Below are 16,673 nucleotides of genomic sequence, written 5' to 3'. Positions count from 1 at the left end.
CTGCAGTACATTATAATATTTAATAAATGATGAACTGGGTTCAAAGCAGAGATTATCAATTTTCTCTCAGCCAAGGACGCTTTACAAGATAGAAAACATAGTGGCAAAGTCTCATGCATGAATGCAAATTCCAAAACAGTTGAAATGCTGTGCAAAATGCAAATAAAAACAGAATGCAATGATTTGCAAATATTCTTTCCCTATATTTAATAGTGTACTGTATAAATACAATATATTTAATGTTCAAACTGATAAACTTTATTGTTTTTATAAATATACACTCGTTCTGAATTTGGTGGCTGTAACACATTTCAATTAAGTTTGGACAGGAGCATGTTTACCATCACCGTGATTCAACACTCGTGACACTTATTGTTGAAGTTTTGAAAGTGAATTTTTTTCTCATTCTTGCTTTATATACAACTTCAGGTGGTCAACAGTCTGGGGTCTCTGTTGTTGTATCTTGTGCTTCATAATGCACCACACATTTTCAATGGGAGACAGATCTGGACTGCAGGCAGGTCAGTTTAGTACCTGAACTCTTTTATGAAGCTGCACTGTTGTAACACATCCAGAATATGTCTTGATATTTTTTTGCTCAAATAAGCAGGGACGTCTCTGAAAAAAACATCGCCTGGATGTCCAACCCCAAACCTGTATGTAGCTTTCAGCATTAATGGGGCCTTCACAGATGTGACCGTTACCCATGATGCCATGAACACTTACAAACCCCTATTCCATCACATATGCTGACTTTTGAAGTTTGTGCTGGAAACAATCTGGATGGTCCTTTTCCTCTTCAGCCTGTAGGACACGACATCCATGATTTCTGAAAACAATCTGAAATGTGGACTCATCAGACCACAGAACACTTAAACACGTTTCTAGATATATGTCTTTCTCTTTTCATATAGTCTTAACTTACATTTGAAGATGCAGCAACAAACTGTGTTTACCAACAACAGTTTTCCAAAGTGTTCCTGAATCCATGTAGTATCCTTCATACAATTGTGTGGGTTTTTATGCAGTATTTAATGCAGTGCTGTCTGAGGGGTCAGAGGTCACAGATGTTTAATGTTAGCTCTCAGCCTCACCCCTTACATGCACATTTCTTTTAATGATATTTTCGATTGTTGAAGGTGAAATCCTTCAGTTTTGTGTTGAGAATCATCGCTCTTAAACTGCTGGGCTATTTACTCACTCCATCCATGCTTGTGATGAGTGAGCCTTTCAAGGATGGTTCTTAATACCCGGTCATGATACTGTCTCCTGTTATCAGTTAAGCTGTGTAGCTGAAAAATATTCCAAACCGATATTCTTGGGACATTACACAACTTATCCCCACTTTGGTTGCTCCTGTCCCAAGTTTTTGGAGCATGTTGTGAGCATAAAACTCTGACTGTATATTAAAAAAAAAAAGAAAGAAAGAAAAACAAACAAAAAAACATAGAATTAAATTGTATACAAGTCAAAAAGTATTTGCAAATCATTGCATTCTGTTTTTATTTACACTTTACACTGCATCACAACTTTTAGAATTGGGGTCATGTTATTCAGAAGGTGAAAAAACACCCGGATCATTTTTTTTCTGATCAATCATTATAATAACTGGGGAGGCAACAAATAAAAAAGAATCCAAATAGAACTTAAGTGAAGTAAAGGTCAGCACAGTAGCATCAGCGATCTATTATTTATTTATCTTTAGATATCTTTATTCATTCAGCTTAGTTTCACTCCACATCCTCCCTGCAGTGGCTCCATGCCCGACCAGTGGGGGCAACTGCACACAGTTAGAACAGTTAGTTAATATGCAACCATGGCTTAGTCTCACACTGAGACAAATTTAGAATCTCATTTAAGACAGCTGAGTTTTCTTTTTTTTTATCTCCCTTTTATCTGAAGAGCTGATTATTTAAGACAAACTTAAGTGAAGTTAGACAAAAAATAACATTTTAAGATATTAGGTTGGGCTCAAAATGGTCTCAGGCTGAGATGAAATACCATTTCTCAGGAGCTGAATTTAAGAAGAATGAGAAAATGTTTAAAGTTTCATATTGGTCCTAATTTTGGCACAGTTATGTTTAGGAGACACAGGCTAGACAAAGACAAGATCTTATTTTGAACTTTTCCATTCCTCTGGGTAGTCAGTGAAGTTATTAAAACTACCCGTTTACTGGAAGTCATGTTGCAGATTGCTCCCTCTGCTGGCAGCATTTAAAACAGTTTTAACAGTCTTTTCTAGATCATTTTTAGTGCCAACACAAGACAAGTAATCAAAGCCACAGCTCCCCAAAACTTTCCTAGTTTGGGGAGTTTTGTTGAATATCATCCTTGTCTTTCTCTTTCCCAATATCTTGAAATAAAGATAAGTAAAAAGTAAGTTTTAAAAATTATTTGATCACAGCAAAATAAGAAAATAGGCTGTAAAATTCTTCTTTATGAGACTTAACTCAAATACCTTATGTTACAACCACAGTAAATGGAGAAAGGAACATATTTTTAGAAATATCTCTTAAAGACATTACTCAAAAACAGGGGAAAAAGAAAAAAGAAAATGCTCACAAACAAAAAGAAGCAGCCATTAAATATTCTGACAAGAAACAAATGAACCAAAAACGCCGTGGTCACCACATACTTGCCTGCTGGCTGAGCAGTCCAGAAGCAGAAGTAAAAAATTTGAGATTTATGGGATGACGGGTTGTTTCACTTCTGCTTTCACCCGTTTAGTTGGAACAAGAGCTGCCGCTGGCTGTGAGTAGAAAGTCACTGAATGAGCAGGAGGGTTTTTACACTCTTTTACCTCCGTCGGTTGAGTGATGAGGAAGAAGAGTATATCCCTAAGGGTGAGTGGTTTCCCCATTTTTGAATAATTACCTTAATGTTTTTATCTGTGTTTTGAAGTGTCGTGGTATTGATCTGATCAGGAAATTTTGGTACTTTTTAGTGGTTTGTACCTTTTTGAAACATTTTATCTTTAAGTAACATAATCTGTTGTTTTAATATAGAATTTTTAAATCTTTAGAACTGAAATGGAAAGAGTTTTGTCTTTGGGGAAAACTAGTTGGTAGCCCGTATCTTACACTGTAATGCAATACAACAACATCAAGTGTAAAAGAGTTGAATCAACACAATCTCAAGAAAAAGTGAACATTTAAAAGCTTTGTATAGGTAGTAAATATGGTAGGAGTGTTATATTATTGGATTTTACAGATGTTCTTATTATTTTGTCCAACCAGTAGGCTTTCTTATACAAGAAGAGGAGCCTGTACAACAAAAAATGTGGTTTCCTGTGTGGGGGCGCATAAGTTCAGGTGCCACTGTGTAAAACATGAAGCCATGACACATTTAAAAAACCAATCCAAAAGACAGTCAAGCTTCTCATGAGATACTTTTGTCTTTAATGTAATATTTATCACCCCAACAGACCATTCTTCCATGAACTGTAGTCAATTTTTATTTACTTCCTGATTGACCAGACAGAAAGAGCCACAGCAGGACATTTATGAGATAAGGAGGAAAGGATGTTTAAAGCTTGATTAAACAGAAAGGGGTAAATAATGTGAGTCATTTCTGTTCTTATTGGGTTTTATTAATTGAATATCTTTGGATTTTAGGTTGTTTGTCACAAAATAGTAGACAGAAGACATCAGTACTGTTTCTGGGGGGAACAATTGAGCTAAAGCACAGTATAATGTAGTATAATTTAGATTTAGGCCATAGATAATTAAAATAATGGACCCTTTCCTTAGTCCCACCCCTTTTTGCTCTGTTCTTCAATTATAGTTGATCAAGCTTAGTATCCAGTAAAACCTCAGTCAACTTTTGTCTTTCCTGGTTCCTGTACTTAGATATGCTATATTCTTCTATGTTGAAAAGAACACCAAATTTTGAGGATGGTTCAAATATGTTGCTGTGGGACAAGTAAAAGTGACATCAGTCACATCCTAAGTTAGAAAATGTTAGCAAAATGCTAAATAACAGCTATAAATGGTACAAAGCCCAGTCTCCTGGGTGAAATCCTGTTTTTAATCCATTGAGCTACCACAACCACCTCGCCAAACTCCTGTAAGTGCCAGTCTACACTCATGCTCACAGCCAATCAGAGCACAGTAGGCAGGACTGCGGCGGAACAGTCTTGGGGGGGGGGGGAACTAAACTACAACTGCTAGCTAACTAGTTAGCTTGCATTTTGCTAACATTAATCAACTTAAGATGTGACTATATGTGACTTTAACACATAGATTAGCTAGCTAAGCTAGCTAGCTTTTTAGCTATCCATTCTTACTGGCTAGTTACAATTGATGTAGATTAGCAAGCATTTCCCAGCATTAGTTATCAAATATCACAAGCTAGCTAATAATTGATGTAGATTGGAAATGAATAAAGATTTCAATGACCAAGCTTGGTACCTAATCGAACTTCAGCCAGCTTTGTTCCTTTGTTCTGTATTTAGCTATGCTATGTTTTTGGCTCTTCTATGTTGAAAAGAAAACCAAATTTTGAAAAAGGTGAAAAGATGGACCGAGGACCCGTAAACATGACACTTATTGTCACGTCTTAAGTTAGCAAATGTTAGCAGCATGCTAGCTAACTAGCTAGATAACAATTTATGTAAATGAGCTAGCTAGTTATCCAGCATATTCCTAACACTGGCTATCAGTTGTAAAAGTGGCATATAGACCTGTCACATCTAGCCAATGTTATCAAGATATGACCTAACTAGCTAGCTAATATACATCAACCATTAGCTAGCAAGTTACGTCTCATAAACACTAGCTAAGTAGGAAGCTAATCTACATGGGATAATGAGTTTAGTTGCTGGCTTGGGCACATGATGCATGATCTGATACAAAAAGAATCCAAAAGATTTCTCCATAGGCTTTAGTATTACTTGTTTAGGAATAAAAGCGTATAATTTTGACCATAACTAATAGAACTCAGTACTTTTTCAGTTTTTTCAAAAACCATATCTGAAATACTCATTAAGTCTACTGTTACAGCAACAGTAACAAGTAACAAGTAAAGCTGTACAAATGCTGGCAAGGCCGTAGAATTACAACATTTATAAAGACAGGATCTTGAATCCCCTTAAATCCCCCAAATTTTCAGACACAATGCAATCTGACCTTGGTATCGTCAGTGGTAGCTCCCATCTGGTATACAGGGCAACAATTCGAGAAATGGATGAATTTTCACAGACTGGGACTGTGCCATTTATCTGAATTTGGCAATTTCAATGCTGCTATATAAGGCATTTCTTCAGTTTCTTCCTTTAAAATGAACAATATCACAAGTTTTGTTCCAAATGTAGCCTCTATAAAACACATTCCTATATCTTTGAATATAAAATTTAAATAGAAAATGTTTGTGAGTAAGAACTGTTAAAAAAAAAAACAACAACTTTATATTATTTTAGAAAAACAGTGAATTACATTACTTGGAAACAAGCTCCTTAGGGATATAATTGTCATGGACAATTTCCTCCTCCAGTGAACTATGGCACTGTTCAGAAATCCAGATCCTGTGGTTTATGGTTTGGTTATTGAAGACTCCAACCTGACGAACTGGAACGTGATTGGCTCCGGGGGTTTTGGACAAATCTACAAGGCCAGGCATCAGGAATGGTGCTGTGATGTGGCCATTAAACTGCTTCATTATGATGATGGGTAAGTTGTTGCAAAGAGTTTATGCTTAGTACAGTTAAAAGTGGGTGTGAATTACTCATAATGCAAACAAACACACACAGGAATAGCACATCTTTGCTGCATGAGGTTGACATGATGCGACAAGCAAGCAGCCCGTATGTTATTCAGGTCCTTGGAGTCTTCAAAGGTCGACTGCCCTCCTCTAGTCTGTCAACACAGCTTGGTCTGGTCATGGAGTACATGGAGAGAGGAACTTTGGCCACGCTACAGGTAACCAGTGGTGGTGTAAGCACCAAAGTATTATGAGAAAAATCTACTTTATATATCAATACCTACTCATCTGCTTACTTTTCTACCCACTAATGTTTTCTTCCTTGGAAACTAATTTACTGTTCCTAAGTCCTTTCTCTGTTTACTCTGTGCTCCTTTAACAGTTAAAGGAACACCCCAAAATAAAAAAAATGGATATTTTCCACCTGGCTTGTAGTGCTATTTTGTGTATCTTATTTTTTATTTTATTTTATTTTATTTTTTTTTTGGTGTGAGTTGCAGTTTTGGAGATATCTATCTTCTCATCAATATAACGGGACTAAAAGGCACTCAGCTTGTGGTGCTCAAAAAAATGAAAAAAGCTACTCAAGATAATCCACAGCTCTTTTGTGTTAATAGTTTCATGTAGGAACTACTTTTTTTTGCAGTAGAATCTACTGGGAAAGAAAATAGTTCTAGGAAAAATATGTACTTTTGATTTTGGGATGAACTGTCTCTTTAAGCAAGCTCGCACTTATTGAAAAATTCACCCTGTTGCTGGGGGGACCAATAAAAGTGACATAATTCTAATTTAGTTTATGTGAGCAAAATGATAACTAACTAGCTAATGATTTGCTAGCTGGTTAGCTAGCATTTTGCTAATCTTATCTATTAGATGTAACTGAGATGTATTATAATGACTAGATATGGTATGCAAATATGCACAGAAATTCTGACTTCCCAGTTGAACTAGAATGAACCATTTGTCCTTAAGCCCAAAATGAGTTAGCATATTAGCACTTCCAATTCCCTATTCATGAAGTGAAAAGGGTTTTTGGTTATCTGCCTAAAATAAGGTCTCTAGTTAACATAAGGTGAAGAGATTTTCCCATTTTGTTCTATGTCATTGTACATAAGTAAATGCCCCATTTTTTTTACATGTCTTAAGAGAGGTGGCTGTTAACAGGTGGTTAAATGAGACTAAAGGGTAATGAGTTGCACCACGCTGGCTTTAGCACAGTGATGCTAACCTCTGGGTTGGCCAAAAACATACATCATTCCCTGCAGCACTTTATTGTGATGTACTCTATTTCTTTCAATTCTATATTCAAGCTTTAAATACACAACTACTAACTATGCAATATAGTATTATACTGTAATAGGACTACTAGGGTTAATCTTCATCGTGCAACATACTAACAATACTGTTCCTTCATTTCCATGTCTTCTACATGGATCATCAACCGGTGAGGATGCAGACTTTCTTTCTTGGGACATTTCGCTTTAGTCTCTGCTTTAGTCTTATTTCCTTTTTTTCATGTCTTTCTTATGTCCTATAAAGAGTGTGTATAGCTCAGTATTACACAGTCAACATTTGTATCTGTTCTGTCTGTAACACTGGACGTGATCTCACATTTCTCTATCAGAAAACCTTATGTGGAACCCCACCCTGGCCACTGGTATTCAGACTGGCTCACCAAGTGGCTCTGGGTATAAACTTCCTCCACAGACATACCCCTCCCCTGCTCCACCTGGACCTGAAGCCCAGCAACGTGCTGCTGGACTCATATCTCAATGCCAAGGTGAGTTCCAGTTTCTCAGGGATGGCCAGGTCCCATCCTGCTGCACACTTACTTTATAACATTAAAATTACTGAGCCTAAATGGAGGTTTACAAATTGTTAATTAAACATTTGTACATGTCATGTCCTACAAGAGTGGCAATATTTGTTCCACCCTACTGTGCTGTGATTGGCTAGTTCTTGTTGTCTTAACAATGTGCCTGTGTGAGGGTTAGGGTCAATAGACTAATCTTTCAGCACTAATCTTAACCTCAATCTAAGCCTAAAAAAGTTGAAATGGTCTGCAAATAAGAACAAGACTACATTCGATTCCATGCTTTAGTTTCAGTTCAGTCTTCTGGGTGGTCGGATTTCTTCTAGGTATTCTGGCTTCCTTCCACATGCAAGTGAAGTTGACCGAAGACCGTAACTGTCAACCTGACCATTGCCCTGTGTTCTGTCCCCTATATTGGGATTCCCTCCAGTACATTTAGGAGCCGTCAGCCAATAAACCAACATGATATGTAATATGTACAGTGACTCTTTGATGTCAAAACAGTCAGCCATTTTTGTGCCATCACTGACCTGTGCACTCTCTCTCCCGTTGACTGCATCCCCGTCCTCTCCAGCTTACAGATTTTGGCCTTGCACGGTTCTACCACAGCGTCACACGGGTTTCCAAGAAAGACAGTGAAGAGGAAGGGGGGACCATCAGCTACATGCCACCAGAGGCGTTTGAGTTGTCATACAGCCCTACCCGAGCCTCTGATATCTACAGGTACAGACAGCACTTTACCTACACTTAGATAATAGTATTTTATTTATCACATAAAAATAATAACACCTAATTTTAGACAGGACAGGATTTACATGACAATATAAGTACTTTCCATTTAGTCATCTTTTTAAGTAAAGGGAATAGATTTTTGGAATGCCCTGCCAATGAAATGAAATGACCAATGAAAATATTGCGCACATACATATGTATTGCCATGAATTAATTTGATGTTCCTGTTGTATTTTTTAAGTATGACTATATCATATGATAGTGTCACTATTTATTAAGTGCTTACTTTAATCCAGTGCACTCTTGGTAATGATAACATGTTAGGACCTTTCTTAAAGGAACAGTTCACCCCAAAATAAAAAATACATATTTTGCCTCTTACCTGTGGTGCTGTTTATCCATTTAGATTCCAGATTTTGGAGATATCAGCTGTAGAGATGTCTGCCTTCTCTCCAGTATAATGGAACTACATGGCAGTCAGCTTATGGTGCTCAAAGTGCAAGCAGCTATGGTCAAATCTACCAGAACTACTTTCTTTCTGCAGAAAAAAAAAATCCCCCATGAAACTGAATTTGAGTAACTCTGCTATGATTTCTGGAGAGAGACTGTGCTGTTGAGCTTTTCAAATGTATTGTTTTAGGCACTCTGGGCACCACAAGCCGAGTGCCACTTAGCCCCGCTAAATTCAAGCAAAGGCAAACAGCGTCCTGTTCCTTTAAGGAGAAAAGCCTAACCAGAGACAGAGGTTGCAAATTAGCCTTAGTTAGAAATTCCATATGCAGCACATCCGTATCCTGTTACTGTCACCTGTTACAATGTTTTTGCATTGTCCCCAACAAATAAATAAATGAATACATAAATAAATAAATAAATTTAGTTTGTTTGACCAGAACCATTTTTTATTTCTCTCACTAATCTCATCAGACTCCCTTTGCAGAAGTGGTAATTTGATCATTTTCATCATGCTCTTTATGCACTTGTCTATGTTGAAAATTAAAAAAAAGTGATATATAGGCCTATAGTTACATCTTAATTTGTTAATGTTAGCAAAACACTCTCTAGCTAACTGGTTTATTATAATCGCCAGTAATTATTAGCTACCTAGTTAGCTAGCCTTCTGCTAACATTTACTAACTTAAGATGTGACTACATATGTCATGTTTACAGGACCACCAGCAGCGACATCTTTTAACCTTCAAAATGAGGGGGTGACTGTTGGAGCTGTGGACAGACAATCAATACGAATTTCTAAACCTTAGATACAAAAACATGAGGGGAAAAAAAGGTTAAAAAAAGTTACCCTTAAGTTACCCTTAAGGGTTACCTTCAAACTACAGGTTTAGTCATGGCAGTAAATGAAAGCACATCTGACACGTGAGGGGAAATGTTCTGGGAAATTTCACAGAGGACTGTACACAAATAGCATTCATTGTAATTGCTCAAACTTCCACGTATGCAGGTGACTTCCTCACCTGACAAGCCGCACCCAAATACTTGACATCCACCTCTCCTCTCCAGTTATTTTGCCACAATATTGTTTTTGTGAATGATTCTCACATGAAAGACAATTTACAGATAAAAACAAATAACCAAGTAATAAATTAGTCCTCCTGGCATCTAACTGTCTGTCTCTCTTTCAGTTATGGTATACTCTTATGGTCAATCGTCACAGGGAAGCAACCATATGCAAGTAAGTGGCAATGGTGCAATCATGTCATATTTTTCTCTCAATGTTTCCACTGCCTTTCTTAGCCTCAAACCATCATCTGTCTTTCTCTTTCTTTTCGTATTGTCTTGTCATTATGAGACATGGTGCAAGAATGGCAGGAATTAATTTTTTATGTCCACACCTACCGTTTGCTCTCTTGGCTCTGAACTGTGGTGTCACGTGTTTTCACAAGTGAGTCATGGCTTGTGGTGAAATGCAACTAAATACATTTATTCAAGTACTGCATTTAAGTATTCTACAAGGGAGAAGGGGTAGCAGTGAAGGGAGCACCTACTTTAGTAACAAATTCTGCTTAGCTACATATAGATTGGTTTGCACCAAAAAGTAGTAAAGGTAGTAGTATAAAAGATGGGTCAACCATCAGTCTGCAGCTTGTTTGCTAACTAGATAAAAAGTCAACAAAACTTCACATTATATGCAAGCTAGCGAAAAGTTAACAAAATTTTACAAGAATAAATAACCATGAGTTCTGACCTTATATTCAGGTATTTCTGGGTTCATTTTCCCTCATCTTAAGGTCAGTCTGATGCCCTTTTTTAATCCATCCTCCACTGTAGATGCAATGTCCAGCATGGTGCGGTTTCGCATCCCACAGGGAGACCGTCCATCGCTGGACGAGATCATGAACAAGGCTGCAGGGCTTGCAGGGTTGACTGCACTGATGGACCTCATGAAGAGATGCTGGGATGCAAGAGCCAACCAAAGGCCCACCTCCCGTAGTGAGAAAACTCCCTCATTTATCTTGAAAACCACTGGGATGGATTGTCATGAATTTGTGTATATATCATGCCCCTCTTTGTCACCTGACTTTTCTTCAAACGCCAATATGAGGTTAAAACTCTTGTTTTTAAGTGAAATACTTCAACAACTATTGGGGGTATTGCAATGAAATTTGGTAAAGACGTTCATATTCCCCTCATGACGAACAGTTAAAAGTTTTGTCATGTCATAAAATGACTGAAATTTGGAAGGAAATGAGAATATTCAAGGAAACTGAAAAGGAAGGATCCAAAATTTGGTTTGATATGTTAATATGTTAACTTAGCCTGATAATCACTCTGAAGTACTATTTATTTTTTTCTATATAAATCTCAAAACTCTGAAAACAGTCTAACTAAAACACCCACAGTTGATACATAAAATTATACATTTTACAGTTGGTGAGTCCTGACCCTAATGTTAAATTACATTGTGTTGTTTGCAGACTGTACAACTGAGACAGAAGAACTGTACAAGATGCACAAACATGCGATTCATGATGCAGTCCATCAAGTGCTGAAGAAATTGGTAAGGAACCACATCTGTTCATAAACACTTGAGTCATGTTGAGATGCTGGAAAATTCTGACATAGCGCAGAATTTTTTTTTTTGTATGTCACTGCCTGACTCGCTCTTTCTCTTCCTCTTTACAGGATGAGATGGAACAACAAAGTTTAACTGAGCAAGTTCAGAGAGTTCAAATCACTCAGACTTCAGGTCTGTTTTTATATTAATATTCTTTTCTCCGCTTTTAAATATGATTGTTTTTTCTACAACTCTCTTATTCGCTGTCCTGCCCGAGACTTAGATGAAAATGACAGGTACATCTCTCATGTCTGTATGCTAATTCTGAGGCTACAGAGCAAGACGGGAAAGACCTAGCTACGTCTGGTCAAAGACAACAAAATCCACCTGACAGCACCTCTAAAGCTCACAAATTAACATTTTAACATCTTACATCTCATTGCGGACATGAGAATGGTATCAATTTTCTTGTCAAAACTCTATATGAATAGTTAGTGATTGGAGATTCACTCATTTGTTTTCTTTCTTTTCAAATTAGAAGATTCATACCAATCACATTTTATAGCTGTTCAAGCTATAAATCACGACACACTTTGTTTAGCTTAGCATTAAAACTGGAAACAGGAGCAAACAGCTAACCTGGCAGCTAGTCTTGTTTTTTGTGTGGTGTTTTTAGTTGTATTTTTGTGTTTTATGTTAATCTGAGGAAACAATGCTTCGTAGTGCACTGAGTTTGATTGAGCCAGATTAGAAATTACAGTTTCAAAACAATAAAAATGTAATTACAGCACTGAATTAACTATTTTTTTTTTTTTTTTTTGCAGTGAGCACCAGAGTAAAAGCAGTAAATTATGGTGACAACGTGCCAACAGGGCGTCCACCAGTTCAGGTGAGGTATTCTTGCAAGAGAACAAACACACAAACTTCATCATTCTGTCTCTTTCTACCATCTTAATGATGAAATTATTATTGTTGTTGTTCTTGTTTTTACCCATTAAGAACATTAACAGACCTACAATGTGGTCAGTGCTGTGGTGTTTCTGCACTGCATGTTTTTTTTTTTTACTGCCACGGGGAAATATTACATGCATCAAACCTTCTAATCTGTAGCCATGTGAGTTCATCACACCCTTTAAAAATATCAAATATTTGTGTGTGATCAATTTCCTTTGAACAACATGGCATTTTATCTTGTTTTATTTATAACTTTGATGTTAAAACTGACACCAGCAGTAGCAGTTATCTCATCATCTAGGTTACCAGTATGTCACAAACAACCAACAGACAGAACCTTTACTTTCTCGTGTCGCAGGAAATGGCTGGTGGTTGGCCTGCATATCCAAGAGACACAGCAAGAGTCAAAGGTAAAAAGGAAGTTGGTGTTGAAGCTGCACAGAAACCACTAAAGAGTAGGAGGGACATTTTTGTTTTAGATCACAAATCAGACAAACAAACCGTCTTTCATTGCTCACACTCACTCTTTCCTCATAGACTCACCTTCACCTCAACCTGGGAATGTGTGTGATGTTGACCATAAACTCGGAGTGTCATCAGTGCACCCCATTCAGCCGTCAGCACCATTTCCTTCGACTGGGAGGCCACCACAGGGCAAAACAGCAGAAACTTCCCAGCTGGCTTTTAGGCAAAACTTGATTCCTCAGTACCATGTGGGTTATTTGATTTGCTTTTGATTTTTCATCTTGAACCCTGTTTGTGACTAATAGTGACAACAATTTTTGACAGTGGTCCAGTATTAAGTGAGAGCTGCAAGTGTGTCCTCTAAAAGTGCTTGTTTCGGTGCCACTGACAGGCTCAGATTGTTAAGATTATTGTGCCTGACAACATTATACAAAGCATCGCTACAGAAGTAGAGCTATGTTTAACCACAATGCTCTTGTCAAAGCTACTAGACTCAGTTTAAAAGAAACAGTTCGCAGTAAGGATTACATTGCAGCCGATTTCACCAGCTGCTGTGGTCTCATTCAGTACTGAACTGCACTGTACTGAACCAGTTTCATAAATTGTTGTCCACATTAGTTACTTAGACACAAAAAACATGGTCAAATATGATCCAGGTTGAAAAATACCAAAATTATACTGCATTAAAAATGCAGTATATTTCCTGACTAAACAGTATTTGCAAAATAAAAGTAGGATGATCTTCTCATTGAAATATATATACTCCTACTGCATCTGGTTTAGGCATGAGGAGTGACTGGTTTGGGTAAGCCAATCAGAGGCAGAGCAGGGTGGGTCATGACTTTGCACACTTGGGAAAAATGTTGGTATCTGTGGCCCTATGTAAAATAGACATAGTTCAGTGCCTAATAAATGTGTAATTTACATTATTATGATATAGCACCTTTCATACACACATGCACACTATGTGCTTCACATAGCAAAATTAAAACAACAGACAGGAAGTAAATAAAAACAAGCAAAGAATAGCCCTGCTCTGTGACCGGATCGCAGTAGTCACCTGGGTGCGGTGTGACTCCCAGGCCCTGTGGTGGAGGTCCGGGTGCTGAACCCTGGATCTGCAGCTGAGCACTGATGTCTTTATGCTTCTTCTTTTGCTGCTCAACTCCAGTGGTTCCCTTCTCATTTGAATGACATTTTTTTGTCAGATGATGCATCACAGAGTCCCCTACTGCCTCTCAGTGAAAACTGCAACTGATGAGATATCTCGTCAATGGCAGGGAAAGAGTTAAAAGACCAAGGTTATAACATTACTCCCAACTGACAATTAAAAGCCAAACTTAAAAGATAGGCCTTTACTTTTGTCTTAAAAATATGGAGAGATCTTGCAGATGTAATGCCAAAAGGCAAAGAGTTCCATAGTTTAGGGGCGTATGAACAGAAGGGACTCTTTATGAAACACATAAGGAACATTTAAAAGAAAAGTGGTGGAGGACCTTAGTGATCTGGCCGAAACATAAAATGAAAGAAGTTGGAGGCGCAAGGTCATTGAAAGCTTTATAAACAAGCTGGATGGATTATCTTTTATTTTAATTTTATCATAGCGTCTATGATAATCAATTCAGAAATATTTTAACAGGTTTTCTCTCTTTTTATTGTTGTATATGTAGCGTCAGCACTCCAGCCCGGACGCTTTCCTGTTCAAACCTCCACCTCCTGCTCGAGGAGTCCACATCCACCTGAGCAATGTGGTTGGATTTCAGCAAGGCAACAACAACACCATGTTCATCAACGTCCCAGACGCCCTTGAGAGGAAACGGCACCCAACAGCACCATCTCGTGTCGATGTCCCGCCGCCACATTCAGGAAACCGGAGGGACAAGACAGGAGGAGTTGGCTGAGGTCACACTGAGTTCTCTAGTTTTCATTTCCAGTTCTCTATGCTTGGTTTATCCTTTATTGCACAACCCGGATCATTGTGTGTTGTAAGAGAAGCGCTCTGTGTGAAGGTGTAGCTGCCTTTTTATTTTATTTTTTTTCAGTTTTTGCTTTTTCAGTCTGGACAGGATTCAGATGTTGGCTTTTAGATTTATGTTTTGGTATTTTTTAAACAGTCTTTATTTATTTTACTTCTTCGGTTAGAGCATTTTAAACCGCTGAAAAAAACTTCACACCTCCATTTTGCCCTGTCAGCAGTATAAATATGAGCCAATGCTGGTCATATGGTTTTCCTTTTCCACCAACTGTGGTCAACAAATATCCACAGCCACAGTGCCAGCTCACCACCCGGTGCCAAAAATCACCTCAACAACAGACTATTAATCAAAGCAAGTCGATGAACAGTCTAAACTCTTCACAGATAGTGATAGTGATAGATATTTAGACAATCCTTAATACTTTAAGCATTTTTCTTATACTGTAAATCTCAAAACATTTGGTGCTCATGGAGTTTAAAGTTTGAAGTTCACCCCAAAATCAAAAATACACATTTTCCTCTGGCCTGTAGTGCTATTTATCCCTCTAGATAGTTTTGGTGTGAGTTGCAGAGTTTCGGACTTGCTTTGGATCAGCCGTAGAGATGTCTGCCTTCTCTCTAATATAATGGGACTAAATGGCACTTGACTTTTGGAGCCCAAAGTGCCAAAAAATACATTTGAAAAAAGCAGTGTCTCTTCCCAAAATAATGACAAGGTTACTCAAGATAATCCAAAGTTAGCAGTTTCATGTAGGGAACTACTTTTTTTCCGTGGTAGAATCAAGTTCTTACATGAAATGTGTCGATTAACTGGGTCATGATTTTTGAAAGAAGACAGATTTTGAACTTCTCAAATGTTTTTTTTGGTGCCACCATCAACCACAAGTTGAGTGCCACCTAGTCTCATTATATTGTAGAGAATGTACATGGATAAATTCCACTACAGGTCGAGGGAAAACTATGTATTTTTGATTTCGGGGTTACTGTTCATCTGTACTTAAATCTGTGGTTCAGACACAAAGAACGTCATTGTACCTTTTATATACTTCTTTTTTTTATATATAAGTCAATTTTCATGTATATTTTTCACATGAATTTTCTATAAGCATCAAACACAAAGCTGAATTTTAACAGAAGTGTGTATAAAAAGATGCACAACCATAGAAAGTAGAATAAGTGGACAGAGCCACTGTGACGTCACCCATGGGTTTGTGGACAGCCGTTTTGAAGCCTTGAGTTTGGCATTGCAGGGGTCGCCACTTTGTCTTTTTTGCAATCAGAGCATGTAGTAAGATTGTCAAAAGTAGTCCTGTACCAACACTGTGTGCTGGGTTTTCAGCTATTAAAAAAAAAATTGTATGCCTGTGACTTTTTTCTTTTTGCTGTGGTATCAAAAGAGGTTTCAAATTTTTTTAATAGTAGTATTGTATCGAAGTTTAAAATTCTGGTATCATGACAACTGAAGCATGCACAGTACTGACAAGAGCAGTCTTTCTTGTATTACAACTAAATGTACATTAAAATATATTTCTGATAAGATGTAAGTCAGAAATAGTGAATGTAGTAATGGAATATTGATCCATCGAAACAGCTCAGCTGGATAGTTTGATCTGCAGCTGGGCTGTGATCTTCCTTGTATTATAGCTAAATAGCACACTAAAGTATGCTTCAGACAGCATGTTATGCAAGAAATAGGCAATGTAGTAATATAATATTAATCCATATTTCATCAGCACTGTCCAGAGTGGCAGTGTGTTGCACTGGACAGACTCAGAGAGAATGACCTGTCCTGCCCTAAAACATACCCTCCCGTATCGTCTGTTTCACGCTAAATGTGAACTTGATTTATAAAATGAACATCATGCTGTATAGAAGAAGACTTGAAACTATCGATTGAGACCATAAACTCATCAGGAAACTGTTTGCTGAGGTCATAAATCAAGTGAGAAGGAGGGTCATTTACTTATAAAAGTTCTTACAGTCAGGCTTCTTTTTGTAACCAGTGGAGTCGCCCCCTGCTGGCC

General features: G+C 37.6%; 1 protein-coding gene across 1 annotated transcript; it reads left to right on the top strand.

The window, feature by feature from the left end:
• Positions 1-5,541: 5,541 nt before the first annotated feature.
• Positions 5,542-16,003, top strand: LOC146306002 (receptor-interacting serine/threonine-protein kinase 4-like; the record flags this gene model as incomplete). The annotated part of the gene is made up of 12 exons (XM_084712648.1): positions 5,542-5,666; positions 5,747-5,915; positions 7,322-7,477; positions 8,085-8,233; positions 9,883-9,932; positions 10,529-10,690; positions 11,176-11,258; positions 11,384-11,447; positions 12,080-12,144; positions 12,568-12,619; positions 12,747-12,922; positions 14,345-16,003. Coding segments are annotated over 12 exons (1,482 nt in total), but the record flags the coding sequence as incomplete, so codon positions are not given.
• Positions 16,004-16,673: the final 670 nt, after the last annotated feature.

Source organism: Lutjanus erythropterus, chromosome 23 (assembly GCF_056507025.1).
Source record: "Lutjanus erythropterus isolate fLutEry1 chromosome 23, fLutEry1.hap2, whole genome shotgun sequence".
Taxonomy (NCBI): Eukaryota; Metazoa; Chordata; class Actinopteri; order Lutjaniformes; family Lutjanidae; genus Lutjanus; species Lutjanus erythropterus.
Note: the sequence above shows the minus strand (reverse complement) of the source record. Positions and strands in the feature narration are given on the sequence as shown.